The following is a 21,416-nucleotide window of genomic DNA, read 5'->3' as shown; positions in this document are numbered from 1 at the left end:
AGTAGTTTTGGCGCTATAGCCGTTTAAAAAAGTCCGGATTTATGTGGTCTTTTTGGTTGTTCTACAGGCCGGCCCAGGGTTTCGGATCTGGATCTGGATCCGGATCCGGATCCGCAAGGATCCGCATATTTTTGAGTCCAAGGATCCGGATCCGGATCCTTAGACTCCAAAAAATGCGGAAAAAATGAAAAATCTACCTAAATTTATATAAAATCTCAGACATTCTCTTGATGAGAGCCAATCTTTAAGGTTTAGGTTCAGACTTGAAAATTAAAAGTATTTTTGACTTCGAATTAAAGAATAAAATTTTTTTGAAAAATTTGGTGATTTTATTTTTATTGTCAAAGATCCGGATCCGCACTGACCAAATTTTGAGGATCCGGATCCGGATCCGCATAAAATCAATGCGGATCCGAAACCCTGGGTCGGCCTGTAGAACAACCAAAAAGACAGACAAAGTTTATTATGTACTGTAAGATTATTGATTTCGAAACATTAAAATATTATATAGACATCTTTTATAAAAATAATCAGTTCATATATTTTCCGTGGATAAATAAATGAAAACACTTAACCAACGGAAAAGAAACTTATTTTTAAAATTTCTATCTTACTATTCGTTCGTTGATATATAATTCACTAAAATACAATACGATACATGAATTTTTAGTATTGAACAAAACTGGATTTGATCTAACAGAAATGAATCGGAGCATCGTATTATAGATAGCTCTCAGCGGATATTAATATGAAAAAAATTTATAAAAAAAACTGATGCTTATAAATTAGGATTATTACTTTAATGTTCATGAAAATTGTCTGTAATACGATGCTATAGAAGATTTTTTAGTATAGAAGAGTACAGGTTGTATTTTAGCGGGTTATAATCGGTTTCGAAGCTATACTAGAAAATTTCTTTTAAGTTTCTATGTTATTAATATTATAAATACTGTTCCTGGCTTCGCTTTGAGATCGGGCCCAGCTCCGCCAGGAACAGATGATCCTGTTGCAACGCAGTCATCCCTTCAGAGCAGGACACTGCTTATCAAAATTCTATTCTTAACTTATTCTAGCATCGATATATAAACTATTTGCCTAATTTTGCAGCAACGTCTAAACTGACTAGCATAGCAAAGTCCCGCAGGACTTGGAGTAGAACAGACTTGTGTAAGTGTGTTAGATGTCTAGCGTTATATTAGCATTTTAGTCATATTAATCTGAAATTATATTAAGGAACAAAAGTTTTTAATTTTTAATTTTATTTTACTTTTAGCATAATAATCATTCATCATTAATACCAAAATCTTGGCAACAAAATTTAAAATTATTAATCTTCCGCTGGTTGCGTTGCAGTATATTAGAGATGTAGTCCGTATACATTCCTGCTACCGGTACATGTACATTCAAGGACCACATAATATTAGACAAAGTATCCGTCAGATCTCTCCATTGGCGGAAGCGTAGATCCTCCATCTCATCCTGGTAAGAATTGTACAGCTTGGTTTCAAGTATCCACATCACTCTCCTTTGGTTCCGCCATAGTTCTATGTATCTCGGTAATTTTTCGTCAGACAGAACTAAAATAATTTCAGATTATTACGTAATCTTAAATGAATTATAAAGAGTTAAGATCGTATTTTTATTCGATATTTGTTAAAGATAATTTCCGTGGATATTTAAATCATCCTAAATTAAATTATTGCATTTAATATTAATCTTAAGACCATATCTTAGTTAAAGTTTACTGAAGTATTTCTGCTAAAATAATTTGCCCTTTAAGTGATTATTTCATTTTATACTCTTAAATATTTGTCATTCCTTTCGAAAGATAAAGTTTTCCCTTTTTAATTTGCTTTCATATTTATGCTTCAATTTTCCCCGTTTATAAGTCTATCTTATGTTTCTAGTCTAATATTTTCTATCTATCTGTTATTACCTAATTCCTCTTCCTGGTCTTTCTCATCTAGTGCCAGATCTTGTAACATCATTAAACATTTCTGTAAACTCATTTCTTAGTCTGAAATGGGTATAAATTATTGCGTTTGAGTTTAAGTATATTGATATATTTACAACAATGAATATTATATGATAATTTTAAAAAGATTCCATGAAAATTATATCTATTGCTTATTTTCAATGTCCGGATGATCCAAACCCCCTTGCCCCTCTTTCAGTTTTATCTAAATCCTCCACCATTTCTAGCATAGGTGTTGAAATCTTTTCAAATATTATCTGACAAATTTTATCATAAATATTTACTACGAAGGGTTCATTCCCATTATTCACCATCAACACCCCCACATTTCCCGTGAAGTCGGGATCCACTACCCCCGCAGAGATGTCTATCCCCCTCAACCATGCCAATCCTGATCTTGGAGCTAATCTTCCATATAATCCAAGTGGTATTTGTAAAGCCAGATCTGTGAGTACCAGCGCCCTACATCTAGGTTGGATTATTTGAGTTTGAGCCGCGTAAAGATCAAAACCAGCCGCATTCATAGATCCCTTAGTAGGATACTTAGCTGTCCCTGACAGTAGTTTTATCTTAACTATGTCCGTCATTTCTATTCTGAAAGTAAAATTCATTGTTGAATTTTTTAAATATTGCATTTTATGCATAATTGTTATTTTTTAAATACAATATTCAAAGAATTCAACTATTAACATAATTATTAATCACAATAATTCATGTCCCTATCTTAGAATTAGATTTCAAATTGTGCATTAGATATCTTAGGAATGTTACGGGCTAGATTTAAGCGATATTGGTCTGTTGCCCTTAGGTAGTAGAGGGGTGTCTGGAGGCCACGCCACCTTCCGTGGATCATAGTGGCCTCCAGTGTGTTACCGCTTTCTATATAAGCGGTAACACCCCCAGACTTGAATGAGTTCTCAGTATATGCTTTCCTAATCCCATATTTGATCAAAATTTCTCTCATACTAGTCATTGCCGCTCCATAGCCAAGTGATTTATGATATTTAGGTTTAATAATGCCATTGCAATTGTATACCATAAAATTTAAATATTTCTTTTTGCTGCCTTGAGGGCCGAAGTTAAATCCAAATTGTTGTGCATATAATCGATATAAAGTTACTGGACAATATTTCCCTCCAACTAATGGTAAATAACTTTTTGTGCCTGAGTAAAATTGATCTTGCTTCGTACGAATAAAGTTGATTCGAATGTGGTCGCCTTTGTCCTCCACATCTGCTTCGGACACCAGGCAATAATCGGAATACCTAATATATAATATTATTTTGATCCCATATTAATTTATTAATACCTACTTATGTAATGAAATTTGAAAGTATGATTTTTAGTTAACCTTAACATTATTATAGTTGTTATTACGTGTTTGCAATAATCATATTTTACTCATTTTACCCTTATAATAATCTCTAATCCATTATTCTAATTCCTACCGTTTATCTATCTATCATTTTTTCTTACCTACTCCATGTGAAAAAGTAGGTGACTATCCTCAATAACGCTCTAAACTCCACCGTAGAGGGGGCCTGTCCTCTTGATTTCGGCTTCCACACTATTTCTTGTATCAAAGTCCTCAATTCTGTTTCTCCAAAAGGGACACACTTCCTCGGAGGTGGCTAAAATATTAATATCTTTATAAGTTAATATTTGTTAATTTTAGTGTATTTCATATTAACTTGATACTATCCCTGTATTCCTGCCAAATAGTCTTGTACTTAATCGTGTTCTGGTTAGAAGTTTTAAATAACCTTGTTATTTCCTTGTGTTTTATGCCGGTGAATGATTTATACTTAATCGCGTTCTAACTAGACGTTTAAATAATCTTATTATTCTCTTGTGTTTTATGCCGGTAAATATCTTGTACTTAATCGTGTTCTAACTAGACGTTTAAATAACTTTATTATTTCCTTGTGTTTTATGCCGGTAAATAATTCGTACTTAATCGTGTTCTAACTAGACGTTTAAATAACCTTATTATTTTCTTGTGTTTTATGCCGATAAATATCTCGTGCTTAATCGTGTTCTGATAAGACTTTTGAATAATCCTATTATTCTCTTGTGTTCTATGCCGGTAAATAATTTGTACTTAATTGTATTCTAACTAGACGTTTAAATATAGAATCTTTTCTTACCTTAGTGGCTGCCAACTTCCGCATCATTGCGGAGCACCCAGCTGCTATCGTAGGTGGGATCTCACTCTTGGATCTTCCCAAGGATATCTCCAGACTTGTAAGGGCAGGTTTGAACTTCTTAAACCACTGGAATCCTTTTTCCTGCATGACTGACCAGCCAAGAAATTGTAGCGCTGCTCTACTGGAGAACATTGGATACTCGAAATCTAAATATTTTAGATAAATCATTTAATTTTCTTCCTTCATATGTTATCATATCTTTTACATAACTATATTTAAATTATTTTATCCCTTTCCAGCTTCCCATCCTACTTAATGTTAACAGTATTATTTCCCTTTAGCCTTCATTCTTTATTTATTTCCCCTTGGGTATTATTTCCTAATCTTTTAATTTATATCTTACCATTTGCACTGCAGAATATTCTAAATGGCGTCAATATCCAGTCATATGCCGCGTGTGTTGACTGTGCCAAGTGCCCCGCGAAGAGTTGGCGGAATGCATCATGATACTGCGGTTGTTCATCTATGATCTGACCCACTCCCTCTATCTGGCTGACATCTATGCCGTGTGGCTGGAACCTGTTTGCTCCTAAAATATAGCAGCTTATTAAGTTCTATCTTTTAATTTGTATGTTCCTGTCTTATCCATTCATCTCTTTTTATTCGTAGTCATTCTATATTTCTCTTAATGTTCTATTGTCTATTTTATCTTTATTCTTTCCATCGTCCGATTATATCTATTCTTATCTGTCTATCTATCCCTTTTTTCTATCTATTTATTCTTACCTATCATGTTTCCAACACCGTTTTCAGCTGTCTGTATCTGCATATTTCCCAAGCCTTCCACTATCTCCTCCTGGGTCTCAATCTCCACTTCATCCTCTATTGTCAGTATTAATCTCTCCGCCATTTTACTCATTTGAAATAAAACAATACATTTTAATTTATGTATGAAGCTTAATATATATAGTTAACTCATTTGTCAATAGAATTGTGAATTATATATATATTCTAGGTTAAAGCCTTCATTTAACGAGTTTTACTTTATATACTATTCTTTTGTCTATCTTATTGAGCAATTTTATTGACAAAAGTTTTTAGTGATGCATCAAAAAGGCAATAAATTTCATAGATTTACTAAATATAGTATCAACTTCCATATTGTGGAATAAATCTGGTTTACAATCAAAAATAAACAATGCTCTAATGAGCTTCTGATATGAACTGCCATTATGTAACAGCGGCCACCAAGAGGCCGACGTCCACATAGGACAGACAAGTATGTACAACGGTCCTACTGTTGACTCAATTTTTCTAATAGTTCTACCAATTTTTGAAACTGGAGGGCATAAGTAGTAAACCTCCTTTTCACTTGGTGAGTGTGTGAAAAAATCTATAGCCATGTTTTCATTGTCAAGAAATTTTGAAATGTATTTAGTACAAATTTTATTTGTGTGATTTGCAAAACCGTCAACAGTAGGTTCACAATTAAAATATGAAAAAATAGAGTTTAACATAAAACGGGGAATTCCCCATAAGTCACTATCTGAAGAAAACCTAGATCCTTCATCTGCTATTAACATGCGGCAGTGTGAACGTCGCGTCCAGACAGGGATGATAGTGACGGCTAATTGTATCTCCATAAGCTTAACCTTAACAATTTGTTTTTGGGTATCACTATTTTTACTACCGTGGTGAAGAAAATAATAGCAAAGCTGGGAATCTGTCTCCCAGTATATTATGGGAGCGCTAAACTTTTTGTTAATAGAAATATTATATTGCATAAAACTTATTAACGCAAGAAGTTCCCTATGTCCTGAACTTAAAGTTTTTTCATCACTGTTAAACTCATAGTTTTGGAGTTCTACTATTTCCCCATGAAACAACGAAAAGGCACGTTCTTCAGAAGCATCTGTCAAAAGTAAATTAGGTATAGGGATAGCCGTTTGTTTAATATTGTTTATCATCCGTCCTACTTCTGTTTGCGTCACTGTCATAGCTCCCAGTTTGGCATTACTAATGGCTTTACCATTAAATGTGTGCAAATGGTGTAAGAAAAATTCAAGTTCTTGCAGTCCTTTTCTAAAGGTAACTTTAGAATTCCATCCATGTATTATCACTTGCCTACCTAACTCATTGTACGTGTTGCGTGGTATCACGCTTACCACCGAGCCATGGGATTTTTTCAGGCTTTGTATCTTACCCAGCACACTTGCTGCAATTTTTACATGGATTGAACCCTCATGATTATGTTCGGCTAACATGTTCCTCAAAGAATTTAAATATTTACTTTGCTTATCACCTGATGTATAGTACATCATTCTTAAGGAATTCGAAATAAATCCTTGGTATAATAAACTTTGTGAAGCAATTAAGACCGATTTTTTATATGCAATGTTCCATCCTGCCTGTTTGAAAAGTCTTAACACTATTCTTAATTTTTGCTCACACTCTATCTTGTGCTTTGCTATGACTCTACCATCATCTGAACCATTGAAAAAATTTAATTTTCCTTTCGTTTTAGTTTTAGTTTTAGTTTTAGTTCAGAGAGTCGGGCTGAGAACACGCATTTTGCAAGCTCTCCCCGCCCTACCCCATGTGTTAAGCTCAGTTCTACCTTCCCCCTCTCTCTCAACTAGTTCCCCTCTCCCCACTGCCCGTGGTCACTCCGCAGTTGGAGGAAAGGGAAGACACTGTAGCCAGAGGGCACCTCGTATTTAGGCCTGGCAATGTGTATGTGTTAACGTATCGGTCAATTGTTAACACAAAAAGTGAAAATAAAACATTAATGAATTAAAAAATCTAATTTTATGTGTAACCTAATCGCTTTAATTTAATTTAATGAACAATTTATAGTGAAAACACTCTCTAAATTTTTTGATAATTTATCGGTCTGGCAACATTTTACCGGCGCAAAGTACTCCCGACAAATAAGCTCTCCTATTGGCCAACATTTTTTCGCGTCCCACTATTGGTCAGCTGACACACACTCACTCAGCACCCTCGGATCCGCCATCTTCACTTCATCATGGCCTGTAGTACGTGTGACAACCCAGAATATTGGTCAAAATTTAAAACAAATTTGGACGCAGCTTTGGATGTTAAGTTTAAAGAATACGATGCGAATATAGCCAAGGTAAGGGATGAGCTTATCCATAGTACTTTTGCCAGTCATAAAACCGAAATAAACGATATTAAATTGAGAGTCTCAGATTTAAATGTTAAAATTCAATCTATCGAAGGTATTGAAAATTTCGTCGATGCTAAATCTGTTGCAAGTGAACAAAAAGCGATTAGGACCACGATTACACAACAAAAAGACTATTTAAACTCTGTCGAATCGTCGAGAGAAAATTTCGTAAAGTTTCAACTTCTACAAAACTCGATAAGAGAGCAAAGATGTCGCGATTGGAGTTGTAGAATAGTGAACTTTCAGCAGCCATGGAGCCGTGAAAATATCACTGAGTTTATAATATTCAGAAACATTATAAGGCCCACCCTTGAAGCCGCCGTTAAACGAGGGGAATTAGAATATATCCCCTCACATTTTTGTGATATCGTTGAGCGTGCTCATATGCTCCCATATACAAAGGGCCAGATCCCCGTTTTTATCTTTCGTTTTATGTCTAGATCCTACCTCGACGCGTGGATGAACAATAAGAAGGCTGTGCTTGACCGTTACAACGCCGAGATCAAGAGGTTCAACCCCAGGAATAACGCGTCACCGGTCCCGTTCTTTCCCAACAGATTAGTCCAAGCGAAACAAGATATGTCAGACCTCAATAGGAAGACCATGACCTTTGTATATGCCACCAACCAGATTTCGAGGGCCAAAGTCGCTGGCCAATATGTCCAATTTCAACTCAAGAACGGCAGCCGCTGGATACGCTGCCTTAACCCATTTGGCAAAGACCTGAAGGAAATGGCTCAACCCATACCTGGAAGCGAAGATTTTTTTCTGTCTGAAGCACCGCCAATCCTTCGTTTCAACAAGCTAACGCCTGAGGAAAGGAAAACATTCTTCTCGAACCAGGCTGATTTAACAGAAGATGACTTCCCAAGGCAGTTTAGTACAATTACTGCCCACCCAGCCAACACGATTCAACACAATTTAACGTCTGCCCCTGCCCCTGTTCTTGAGGACCTGGCTGTGTTTCCTCCCATAGTTTCTGCTGCAAGTAGTGCCGCAACTGCAACCGCCGCAACCGCCGCACATAGTGCCGCACATGCCGCCGTTGCACCAGCTACACAGTCAGCACCTGCCGCCGCCGCATCCGCCGCCGCCGCTGCCGAAGAGTTCACTGCCGCATTCACTGCCGCCGCGCTCACCGCCGCACCCGCCGCCGTGACCGCCGCCATATCTACATCTACTGCCGCACTTGCCGCCGCGTCTGCCGCCGTACCTGCAGCATCTATTGCCGCACCTACCACCGCACACGCCGCCGCACTTGCCGCCGCGTCTGCCGCCACATCTGCCGCATCTGCCGCGTCTGCACTTGCCGTTGACTCAGCACCTTCTGATCCTGTTGCCACGAGGGCATTTACCGTTGACTCAGCACCTTCTGATCCTGTTGCCACGAGGGCCAAAGCTAGAGAAAGCAAGAAAGCAACAAAGGCGGTAATCTCAACATGAGTTAAGTATCTTGTACAGCGAAAAAAGGTACCTAACTAAAAACATTCAGCATAGTTATTATTTTCGGAACGATTTGAATATTTTTGAGTTAATCCTGATCCATATGACGTGGACTTTATAGTAATAATAATAATATTATATAAACAATACTTAAATTTGCTAAAGCGTCTATGTCGCATATTAATCTTAAAACTATGATCTCAATCATTACCTCTGTTTTCTTTTCTTGTCTCTTTTTTTTCTGCTGATTAGCATATAAAATATATGGAACTTGTATGAAAATGAGTAGGGGGAACTAAACTAGCTTTTAAATGTGTTGCCACCCCCAACACACACATAAACTAAACGCAATCAGAATAAACATAGTAAATATAGTAATTTTTTTCGTTTCAACGATAATATTTTGTATATTAACTATCTTTATTTATCCATTAATATCTACTGTGTTTCAGATGTCCATACTTGACGTTAAAACGATTCCTCCTGCGGTGCTCCTGGACCAGCTCGACTATGACAAACCTCCCTAATGAACAAATTAACCAGGATAACGGTAACTTAAACGATAACATTGGTCTAAATCTTATGAATCCGATTTACGGTGACTACTTTAACGACTTCGAAAATGAATTCGGAATAAATTGTGTTTTTTCAAGTGAACAAGGTATCGTACAAAAACTGAAAACATTCAATGAAAACCTTCTCAATATTTTTAGTATTAATTGTCAGTCATTACATTCTAAATATAATGATATTGTCTCCACTGTAGACTTCTTCAGACAACATGATATCCACTTAAATGTTCTGTGCTTTCAAGAATTATGGCTAAATAAGGATGTAAATATGGATTGCTATGGAATTAATAATTATGATTGGCATGTTAAACTCCGATCAAATAACAGGGGGGGAGGGGTGGGTATTCTAGTAAGTAAATATTATAAAGTAGACAAACTATTTGATAAGTTCTCATTTAAAGAAAATATCCTTGAATCTATTTGCTTAAAAATTTCCTACAATGGTCTAAAGTTTTGTATATTGAATTGCTACCGCCCACCCAATCAAAGCAATGCTGAAATCGAGGAATTTTTTGAACTTTTTTTAGACTTGATTGATAGAATAGCAGCATTAAATATACCTTACTTCATTGTGGGAGATTTCAATTTTGACCTTTTTAAAATAAGTAATATAAACAGTAATTCCATGAGAATTATTGAATCTTTTTCTTTTAACGGTATTATAAATACTGTTACCAGAGCCACTAGAGTTACTAGAACCACTGCAACCCTTCTTGATTTGTTCGGGGTAGGTAACTTTATCCAAAACCTAATGTCATCTTTTGTTTTAACTTCAAAAATTTCCGACCACTTGCCAATTATTAATTCATTCCGAATAGACAAAGTAAATAAACCTAAACTTCCGGATTTTTTTGAAAAAAGAGAATTGAATGATGAAAACTTTGATGCCTTAAACTATGCACTCTACCACACTAACTGGAATCACGTTTTAAGTCAGGACAACACAAACATAGCTTACGATAACTTTATTTCAACCTTTTTGAGACTTTATAATGAAAAGTGTCCAGTTAGAAAAAAACGAAAAAACAAACGTACCCAGCCCCAGCAGCCTTTCATGTCAGATTACTTATTGCGTTGTAGATTGCATAGAGATATTTTGTACAGCAACTTTTTAAAAGATAAAACAATTGAGAATGAAAGTATTTACAATGTCTATAGGAATAATTACAATAGGCAAGTGAGAAGAGCAAAGATTGACTATTATAGAAAACAAATAAGAGATGCAAATGGGGATGGGAAAAAACTTTGGAAAACTCTTAAGGAAGTCATTGGGTTTAATAAGTCTTCCCCTGAGTGCACATACCTTCAAGTAGGCCCTAACAAAATTGAAAATGACCAAGAAATAGCTAACGAGTTTAATCGTTATTTTAGTCAAATTGGGTCTTCCCTAAGGCCTGAAATTCCTTCCACCCCCAAAAATTTCTTTGAATACTTACCACCCCCATGTCAAGACTCCCTCTTCTTTGAACCATTGTACCCCTTCAAAGTTATTAATATTATTCGTAGCATCAAACCTAAGCGTTCCACAGACATCAATGATGTCTCGATGTATGTTCTGTCTCGCTGTGCTGATACCATTGCCACTCCCCTAACACATGTTTATAATTTATCACTTCAAAATGGCACTTTTCCTGAAAAAATGAAAACTTCTAAAATAGTTGTCCTTCACAAATCAGGTTCACTCAGCGAGGCAGATAATCATCGAGGCATTTCTCTCATTGATAACTTTTCCAAACCCATCGAAAAATATGTCTGTGATACGCTGGTTAAGTTTTTAGAGGATAGGTCTTTTTTTAGCAATCGCCAGTTTGGCTTCATGAAAGGGATCTCAACCTTTCACAATGTACTGAACTTAAGCACAATGATCACCCAAGCACTCAGTCGAAACGCTTCCTGCATGGCCATATTTTTGGACATAAGGAAGTGTTTCGACATGATAAATAGGGACATCCTTTTTAGCAAACTGGAGAATTCAGGGATAAGGGGGGTTGCACTCGAGTGGTTCCGTAGTTATTATTCAAATAGGAAGCAGCGTGTATTTTTTAAGGGCCTTTTCTCTTCTACTATTGAATTCATTATCATTGGCGTACTTCAGGGGTCAGTCCTGGGACCAATTCTTTTTTTGATTTTTATCAATGACCTAGTTTCATGCAGTGAAGAAATCCTAATCAATCTCTTTGCTGATGACGCAGTGGGCTTCATTGAAAAGCAGAATATTATTCAATTAATTAACCTTGCAAGGGAGCTTGTCCCCAGACTGACCCAATGGTACAATGCCAATAAGCTTCTCATACACCCCCGCAAGACCAAATGTATGGTCTTTTCCTCCCCCCGAGAGATACTCACCCCCGCTGAGCTCGCTGCTAAGACCAACTTTGAAGTTTATGTAAACATGAACAATCACAATGAAAATGATGAGTCAAAAATCACTAAGTTGGATCTTGTGAGCGGTACCAACGAGGGTAGTATCAAACATTTAGGAATTCAATTAGACGAGAAAATGAAGTTTTCTTATCATCTTGAAAAAGTCTATAGCAAAGTGTCTAAAATAATTTATAGTATGAAAGTAATGCGTCATTTGTTGGATAAGAAACACCTAAAGCTACTCTATACGTCTTACATTAAGTCGAATATCGAATATTGTTGTCTCCTGTTCACTGCCTGCCCTATGTATCTGTTAGCACCAATTATTAAGTTACAAAAGCAAGCCATTAGAATAATTGAAAACTTGCCAAGCAGAGCTCACACAGCTGAATTTTTTAAATCTAATGGCATACTTCCATTCAACCTATTAATTGAATTCAATGTTTGTAAATTCATGCACGCCTATAAATCAGGCATTTTTCCCAAAATCTTTGAAAACACTTGGAACTTTGTTCAAGACAGACATACGTATGGCACAAGGAACAGGAACAACTTTGCTTACGAGCCGGGCACCAATAGAAACTTTCTCCTGCACGCCCCTCTTAACTCTTTCCCAACTATTTTTAACAACCTTCCACTTGAAATTAAACTAATTGATAATAAAAATATTTTCAAGCAAAAATGTTTTACTTATTACCTAAATAAGATTGAGTTTTAAAATGCAAATATTTTCTTTCTTTCTTTTACTCATCAAATGCTTTTCCAATGTTAAAACTCTGCTCTTTTGAATTTTGAATCTGAATTTTGTTTTAACCAAGTTTCTATCCGTACTTTTTAGTACTTTTTAGCCCTCGACTTTCTGTAAGCATTAAACTATTTTGTTAAAATATAATAAAACTGCATTTCCTTAACCTCAAATCACACCGAATAGGTTCCGTAGGAACCGTCACACACATACCCAAGTATAGAGTAGCTTGGCATAGTTTGTTTTTTATCCATTTTACTGTTATACATTTTACATTTGACTTTATATTATTCTTTCCAGTAGCTAAAGAATCGCGCAACCTCTATCTATCTATATAATAAAAAAATAACAAAGTTTTGATTGAATTTTGGCCGAAAATATATTTTATTTATTTAAATTTAGAAATCGAAATTTATTATGATGACTATCGCAGACTGGTTAAGCTCATGAGTAGTGGGCATAGCCATCTACTCGTCGTAGTCGCTGGAGTCGTCGAGGACGTCTGGTTCCTGTTGGAGCAGCTCCTCCAGAAGGTCCTGCTGGACGGTGACCAGGCGGTCCATTGTGGCGATGGCGTCCATGTTGGCCTGGAAGGAACGGGCGAACGTGGGCATTACTGATATTAACCTCACGACCAACCCATAGTTGGAATACAGCATGCGGAGGACTTCCTCATCGATGGCATCGTTGCGGAATCTCCGCCACATCAGCATGTCGCCCTCGTGCACAACGCCCATCAACCTGCGCTTGACCATAAACCAGAGGTCCAGACAGCGCCTGTCTACCCCCGGAAATGGGAGTAGATCAGGCACTGCCGCGAGGTTTAGCAGCTGCTGGACGCCGTGCACGGGTACAGGATCATCGACTTCATCGCTAGAATTGAGCATAGCGATGAGCTCCTGCACCTGATCATGGAGGGGAACATTTTCCTCACCTCCAGCATCCTCCGGAATTTCCGGCGCCCCGTCTGGTATAGCACCTTGGCCTTGTCCTACTTCTTCTTCTTGATCTGACATCTTGGAAACAATTGACCCTTGACCTTACCTACCCCATATTTATACCCCCTTTGTGTTTTGATACCATGCATTATGCAATCTTTAATTCAAATTATTAATTAGTAATAACACTTTCCCCACTTCCGTTTCCCGCGCAATTTTCCCCTATGCTTTACAACCAATTGTTTCCCTCCCGCCCTTTTTCATTGCCCTTTTTTCATTTTCATTTTCATTTTCTTTATTCTGCTGTGCTATACCAGGAAACCACTCTTCCCCCCACCCCATATTTTCCTCTACCCCCCCCCCCCCCAAATACATGCACATACCAAAAGATAAGCGCCGCTCCGTCTGTCTGGCTGGTAGCCACGACCGCGCACAAACCACTCACCACGCCCCATTTTCTTCTCTTCGTTTTCCCCCCCTCCTCCCCAATACCTTTTCAATTCCTTGATTTCTCTCCCTTAATTAACTAGTCTCTCACTTCATCAACCTATATTTTTTATCCTTATTTTGATGCTAATACAAGATTATTCCATAGCAACATATTAACATATTAACAGACATCCTATTGCTTTATACATTTTTCAAATAATAAAAAGAAAGTTCATGACAAGATATCTAGGATTTATTATTTATTAATTAAAACAAATCGATGAGTTTATGGTAAATTTAAATTATATTTTTACAAATTTTTCAAGTTTTTTTTTCAAAATTTTCAAATTTTAAAAGTATTATTTCTCACAAAACAGTTTTTTTTTATATAGCCATATCAGACACATCTTGTAACAATTTTGCAGCTTTTTTTTCTGTTGATTATTGTTGTTTTTGTGGATGTTTGCGGATGTTTTCGCGGATATTTTTGCGGATATCTTGTATATGAAGTCGCAGAGAACTTGACCATAACTGGTCCCGACCGGTAATGGCCACTTTCTGGAGCTACAGTTGGAGACAGGCCCCCTCTTGTGTAGTTATCCGCTGAGCAATTTCACCTAATTTAGTTTCATGATACTCAGAGTCCTTGTTTGGATTGTACAGAGTGAGTGCCAACTCGGTTTCTAGATAACCTTGATGGTATAGTAGACGGGCTACCTCACGACGCACTTCCTCACTGACATTGTCACCATTAACTATATTGAGAAGTCGTTGATATGTTATTGTCAATCTATTGCGTAGCGGCTGCCACATTTGTTGGTATTCTTCCTCTCCAAACATTTTCGTGCCTAAACAACAGTAAGATTAAAACTCCACTAAAAGCTAAGCTATGATAAAATTGTGCGCGCAATAGCACGCCACCTTCTTTTTATCTTTTATCTTACCATGACCCACTTTTACCCTTCCCTCTCAAAAAGTGAGATTAATGGATTAATGTAAACGTTTTTTCGAGCACAAACCACTCTCCCCTCACCTCCCCCCCCCCCCTCTCCCACCCCCCTCATATTGATGCCCCATTCACAGCTATGCTGTGACCAGTTCTCAAAACATAAAAATCAGATTCCGGAGGAATCGAACCTTACACATCTAGGGATACATTCCCATTATCTCAAAATACCAAAATCAGATTCCGTAGGAATCGCACATGACCTATTTTTATTTTGTACATTTGTACATCAGAGGATTATTATATCCATTCTCAAGAAACAAAAATCAGATTCCGTAGGAATCGAAACCAATCATTACACCTTGTTCACTTAGGTACATGATAAGTTATATATTAGAGTATCTTATTTTATTTTTGGATTTTTGGATTGGACCAGCGTTGTCGTGATATTTATCGTTATCCTGTAATTATTGGTGTGGAGATGTCCTTAGACCCGGACATAACTCCACTCTATAATGAAAATAATTTGTTACAAAGGAAACTGTCTAGGTAGAGCTGAAAAGGGATCACAACGGGAATAGCGACTTCTTTTGAAGGTTTTGGTTCCCTAATTGTTCCGAATTTATGCTTGGAGAAGTTGCAACTGATAGTAGGAGGATGTCTGAAATACACAGCAAGATATTGTATTATATCATTGTTAAGATTATTTATTATTTATTTGCACATATAACATTGTATCGGCTTGGCAAGCGTCAAAGTACACCAGTGGCTCCACAACCCTAAATGGGTTATGCCAACTATCTGGTACAATGTTGCATGGAATTTTTCTTGTAAAAATGTTATTTTTATCATATTCGAACTGGCCTGGCAACTAGGTGGAGACGAAGTTCGGCCAATTCCATGCTAGGTACTTAATAATAGTTATTATGTATATTGCTATCAAACCTGCACCAAACATACAAAAAAGAAGAATCAAACCAATCAAAGCATAGTAACTTAACGTATGATATATATCTAATAAAATATGTTGTACCTTTGAGGAAAATAAATCTTATCTTATCTTATCTTAAATGTTCAATAATATTTACTATATTCAAATTTTTCATTTAAGGATTAATATAAAATTTAGGAATATTAAATTTTTTCCCTACCTATATATATGCTGAATATAATACCAATTATGTGAATGAGAGATTTGATAGGCCTTGTTAATCTATTTACTACTTCAGTAGCTACGTTTAATCCGTAGCACATAACAAGGAAGACAAAAAATCTTTCTATGCCTTCCTTGTCAGTTATTTTGAATGAAAAGTATTTGCGGTAATCAGGATGTAATCTTATATGAAAATAACAATTAGAAATATCAAAACTTGTAAAATAACAGTCTTTAAATATTTGGTGCTCTGTCTCACTGAGCGTTTCAAGTTTTGATTTTGGTGACTGGATGTGTAAATTAATACATCTAAAATTAAATTTATTACTAGTTATGTTTTAATTTTAAAATAATTTTTTAAAAAATATCATATTTATTAAAGAGTTCTTTAACCTGCTTACGTCAATGCATGGACGTTTTTTCTTTATGTTGTTAAAATCGTCCTTCTCTACTGAGACAGAGAGTGGATTGATAAACAATGGTTTATGCTCCAACTCTATTACTGCCCCTTCATCTTGCCACTTCCTTACTGTTACTTCTAAATCTCCCATGTGCTCAAGGGCACTTTTATTGTTCTCCTCTTCATACGAGGAGGGAGGTTCTTTAATAAAGTTAATTTTAAGACCATCTCTCATTAACTCCATCACCCATTGATCTAATCATATTTCATGATTTTTATGCTGTAAATTTAATTACTTCATGAATTATGTCATAAAATCCTAATTTGTATCCTATTATTTTTAATCATAAAAATCTATAAAATCCTGGTTGTAGAATATCATGTACAAAATCGATGCTAGACTGAGAATGGATGGAGAATGGCTCCGAGGGCAATGTATAGCCTCTCTCATCTAGGAACTTCTCAAGTTCATCCGCTGTGTGCACGGGATCAGACCATCCCAGTTTGTGCACAATGGCGATGAAATCATCTAAAAAATTTTAGTGTGATTAACTTATATATAATAGGTTTATATTAAATTTTCCAGATAATTTATTTTTATTTAGTCATATATCCATAGATTTTAGAGATCTTAAGTTACAGATAATTCTCTATCTAATTTATAGTTTGAGAGATCTTAAGCTACATATAATTTCTTCTATCTAATCTGATTCACTTACTTCTATTGTTAGTGCCAGGATGTAAAGTTAGAGCTGCTACTCTTCCTTGCTGCGCACGTTGGGCTTCGAATGCCGCTATGTCGGACTGCTTGCAGACGTTATCTTTATACCAATGCCTAAAATATTTGGCATTAGTTCTTTGTTTATGAAAAATTCTATATGATTTTATACTTTCCACCTTCTTTTAACTTAAATGTACGCAGATTTTAAGATTTCTCATAATTTCTATAAAATATTCAGTTTAATCTAATCTTTTAATATGTACCTAATAACATATATTAATATAAAACTTCCCCCTTTTTATGACCATAATTTTACTTTCACTTTCCCTTTTAATTAGTCAATTAATTTTAATCTTTCTTACCCTTGGATGTTGCATCTTGTGCATTTGCTGGTCATCTTTTGGGCAGCTATATTTGTCCTCAATAAAGTGGCCGTTCCCGACGTTCCTGGAGCTGCCTGCGCTTGTTGTACTGCCGCCGCCAAGACAGACACTAAATCCTGTGGCAAAGCAGGTTGTGTATACGCTCTTCTATTTCCTCTATTGCCAGAGTAATTAGAGTAACCAGGGGAGAATCTGGCCCTATTGTTGTAGCCTCCTCTTTGGGCTCCTCCTCTACTCTTTAGCTTGTGGTTCTGTAACGTCCTAAACATAGGAGGTTTTTTAAATTCATTGTCTTATTTTTTGATTAATCCCAATCATTATATAACTTTTTATCAAATCCTTATGTTTTAAAATAGTTGCTAAAACTTTTTGTAAACTTTGAAATCCGATTATATGTCCGTTTATCATTATTAATCATTTCGATTATTCTCATGTGTTTTCTGCCGGTTTTATAAAACTATCGTCTTTAAAAAACATTAAATTTATCTATCCTTCTAATATTATTCGACTAATCTAATCTAATTATCAATATGTTCATAGTACCTTGTCAATTTCGAGCCCAGCATACTAAAGGTTGTATGGTCACTCTGCACAAGATGTCGGACCGAAGGCCCGTACATGAATTCCGCCAACGCCAATCTGTATTGGTCTCGTGTTTGTAACACTAAACCTCTTACAGACTGCCGTTGGGATTCTTTGGCCGTTTTCGCCGCCTCATCATCTAAAATATAATTATTTTAGATTGTTCTATTTTTATATCATTTTAATCTCACAATGAACTTAATTTATCTTTATCCATAACTTATCAATACTACATGATATTCAACTATTCATTCTATATCTTAATTTTTGATATTAATAAGTTTTAATAACTTTCCAATTAATCCTTTAAGAAATAGCATTTAAATTATGTCATTCTAATCATAATCATCTATACTTATAAACGTTTTCTAAATCTTATATGTTATTTATAAACATTTTATCATTCTTTTGTATAAGAATATTAAAATCCTATCACAATATCTTATTTCTACTCTATAATTCTCACCTGTGGCAACATTCTTAGGTTGACCCAACAATGTGACTTCCGACTGTATCAAAAAATTGGCAGCCGCCACCAACTTCTGGCGGTCACTGGATATTGAGAACGGATTGCAGATAGTCGCCTCACTGAGGATCTAAAATAATTTCTTATTAGAATTATAAATTCTGCAATTTTTTATTTACTTAGTAAATATTTTCTTCAATCTTAAATCATATTTCTTAAAGCTCACTAACTATTCGTCATTTCTTATTGGACTTATATATTCCGCAATTTTCTTAGTTGCTTATTAATAATTTAAATCGTATCTCTTAATACTCATTTTCTCTTAAATATTCATATCTGTCAAAGTTGTCTATCTATTTTTCCTATCTATTTTAATTACCTTTTCTTTCCTAGACTGGAATGCTTCTTCGGACAATTTTTCCACAACAAAGGGTTCCGTGATGCAGTCTAAAATATTATATCTCATTATTTTCATATTAATAATCCTTAATTGGATATATCATTTTCTAAATCTATTTTCTCATTTATTCGGGGCTAAAACCCGTCTTTTCAAATAATCAATAAAGTTTCCATAAACTTAATTCTTATACTCATAAAATCTTAATATAAGATTTCTTAAATAGGAGTAGGACTTGATACCTACATTACTTTAGGACTTTATACCTACTATTTCTCATATTTTATGGGACTATTATACCCTCTTTCTTTTCTATGTATATGGGTTTACTACCCAGTTTTATTGTGCATTCGGGACTATTATACCCTTGCATATTAGGATTCTTATCCTTATTTATTCTTCAATGGGACTTGATACCCTCATAACTGTGCAATTTACAATATTATATTAACCTGTCTAACCGGGTGGGGGGGGTGGGTCAATTTTAGTCCTTTATTTGGCAGAGCCCGTGCCGAATAGAAGCAAAAATGCTATGTTCTACTAGAAGTAGACGCCATCTTGGCATCGCACGTGTACGACTATTGTACGACCGAACAGAGTTGCCAACTCTTTTCGAAACAGAGTGGCCAAAAAGATTTTTGAATAATTTTTTGATCAGCAGCGTGGCTGCTGATTTGAAATGCCTGCAGTTTTCACAGGAAGATCAGTTCCTGGCTTCGCTTTGAGATCGGGCCCAGCTCCGCCAGGAACAGATGATCCTGTTGCAACGCAGTCATCCCTTCAGAGCAGGACACTGCTTATCAAAATTCTATTCTTAACTTATTCTAGCATCGATATATAAACTATTTGCCTAATTTTGCAGCAACGTCTAAACTGACTAGCATAGCAAAGTATTGCTGTTCCAAAATATAAACTTGCCGACGTCGCTGCATTTAGGCATTTTCAATAATCTACTATGTTTTTATCTACCTTTCTCATGATCTTCCTCTGGCTTCTTCTGCGTCTCAGTGTTGTCACCCATTTTTATCAAAATTCAGTTTTACCGACAAATTTGAAAAAGAAAGAAAAGTTTTGAATATTTTTAATAATTTTAAGAAAACATTTGAACTATTGTATTGATCCTATTACAATTTAATTAAACAAATCTTCTATTGCAGCATTAACATGAAAATTTAAATGGTTTATCTCGTGTTTTACACACGTTAAACCTCTTTCATACGTTAAAAATATAACATTTTCTATGGGTTTCCATTTATTTAACTTATCACATACCCAGTTAAAATATTTAATAAGTTCATAGATTGTATCTCGAGCATCAGGCCTATTTATTAGATCAGGCCTTTTAGCTAAACGATAATGACTAACCAGAGTACTTTTTAGGTTATTCATTTTAAGTGATAGCTTGTTAAACTTATCGTTTAACGTCTGCGTGGGCCTTAGTAGCATGTCTATATCAGACATTGTTTCTGAAAATGTTTTAGAATTTTAAAGAATTTTGGAATACTTCCTATTGAATATTAAGGTTTAAATTGTTCGAACAGTCAAGCATTTTAAACAGTTGAATATTGAAAGGATTTTTTAAATAGTATACAATTTAACAAATAATTCCTCAATTATCTGAGTTAATTGAAAGTTTAAGAGATCAACATATCTACATATGAATTGCATTTTTCTTTTAAAGAAAACATAATTCATTCTATCATCGGGCTGACAATTTTCAATTTCGTAACAAAGCCAATTGAAAGTCTTAATCATTTTTGCCAACCAATCTTGAGTATCGCCACGGTTTACCATATCTGGATTACCCGCTAAGTCATAGTGACTTTTAAGCACTACTTTAAGACAAAGCATCCTATCAGTGCATGCTTTATGTTTACTTATCATCAATTGTCTGCGTAAATCAGACATGTTCAAGCTATCTTGTCTGAAAAATTTTAGAATTAAAAGAATTTTGAAAAAAGTTTTAAATATACATTAAGTTTAAAATCCAAATAATTATTGCCAAATATATCACATTAGTTAATAAATATTTCCATTAAAGAAGATGCTATTTAATTTCGAAAATGTGCCTAACATTGAAAATCTTAAATTAAAATAGTTTGCCAAAAATTGTTCAATTGAATATGAATTTTAAGTTTCCTTAGTTAGAATTTCGAAGATATCTAAAGCTTTATTTTAAATCAATAGTTCTTAAATTAGTATTTGATACTTATTTACTTCTAAATGCAAAGTTAAAAAATTTTAAATAATCTGTCAAAAGTATATTACATCAGTCTTTTGTATCACAATGTTTTAAACAATCTTGAAATAGTTGAAAATAATTTTTATTTTATTCCCTAAATTGTGCCATTACAAAATCAATTAGTTTTTGCATTTCATCTACCCTACGTTTTGTTTCTTTGTTAAAGGTATAGCAACGAATAAACCCTTCCTTTAACATAGGTTTAAAGAAATTTGTTCGATCCACTAATGTTTTCAAATTACTTAAGTATAATCTAATTATAAGAGCCATGTCAGATTTACGTTTTTTAGCTAAATCATAATAATTTAATAATATGTTTCGAA

At 35.1% G+C, this 21,416-nt stretch overlaps 2 protein-coding genes across 3 annotated transcripts; both read right to left on the bottom strand.

Annotated features, from left to right (window-relative positions):
• Positions 1-1,242: 1,242 nt before the first annotated feature.
• Positions 1,243-5,041, bottom strand: LOC145334871 (uncharacterized). Its single transcript, XM_080180478.1, has 6 exons — positions 4,909-5,041; positions 4,526-4,711; positions 4,123-4,328; positions 3,452-3,606; positions 1,937-3,240; positions 1,243-1,577 (listed from the first exon to the last, which is right to left on the bottom strand). Exons 1-5 carry the CDS (start codon positions 5,039-5,041, stop codon positions 2,706-2,708), a joined length of 1,215 nt encoding a protein of 404 aa, XP_080036604.1. The 3' UTR covers positions 1,243-1,577; positions 1,937-2,705.
• Positions 4,846-20,757, bottom strand: LOC145334872 (uncharacterized). 2 transcript variants are annotated; one of them, XM_080180480.1, is made up of 7 exons: positions 19,821-20,757; positions 18,834-18,901; positions 18,455-18,584; positions 17,950-18,127; positions 17,386-17,667; positions 17,022-17,137; positions 4,846-5,774 (listed from the first exon to the last, which is right to left on the bottom strand). In XM_080180480.1, the coding sequence occupies exons 1-7, from the start codon at positions 19,870-19,872 to the stop codon at positions 5,770-5,772; spliced, it is 831 nt and encodes a 276-aa protein (XP_080036606.1). In that variant the 5' UTR covers positions 19,873-20,757; the 3' UTR covers positions 4,846-5,769. The 2 variants fall into 2 exon arrangements, with proteins under 2 accessions (XP_080036606.1, XP_080036605.1); XM_080180479.1 differs by lacking the exon at positions 4,846-5,774 and having other exon boundaries at positions 15,906-17,137.
• Positions 20,758-21,416: the final 659 nt, after the last annotated feature.

Source organism: Acartia tonsa, chromosome 13, assembly GCF_053477335.1.
Source record: "Acartia tonsa isolate MP-2025a chromosome 13, ASM5347733v1, whole genome shotgun sequence".
In the NCBI taxonomy this organism is placed as follows: Eukaryota; Metazoa; Arthropoda; class Copepoda; order Calanoida; family Acartiidae; genus Acartia; species Acartia tonsa.
This window is presented reverse-complemented; position numbering and strand designations above follow the sequence as displayed.

Coding starts and splice junctions, on each gene's coding strand:
- LOC145334871 (XM_080180478.1), bottom strand. CDS start 5,041: ATGAGTAAAATGGCGGAGAGATTAATACTGACAATAGAGGATGAAGTG. Junction 3,607..4,122: donor GGAAGTTGGCAGCCACTAAG/GTAAGAAAAGAT, acceptor TTAATATTTTAG/CCACCTCCGAGGAAGTGTGT. Junction 3,241..3,451: donor TACTTTTTCACATGGAGTAG/GTAAGAAAAAAT, acceptor ATTATATATTAG/GTATTCCGATTATTGCCTGG.
- LOC145334872 (XM_080180479.1), bottom strand. CDS start 19,872: ATGGGTGACAACACTGAGACGCAGAAGAAGCCAGAGGAAGATCATGAG. Junction 18,902..19,820: donor AGAGGAAGATCATGAGAAAG/GTAGATAAAAAC, acceptor ATAATATTTTAG/ACTGCATCACGGAACCCTTT. Junction 17,138..17,385: donor ACAAGATGCAACATCCAAGG/GTAAGAAAGATT, acceptor CAAATATTTTAG/GCATTGGTATAAAGATAACG.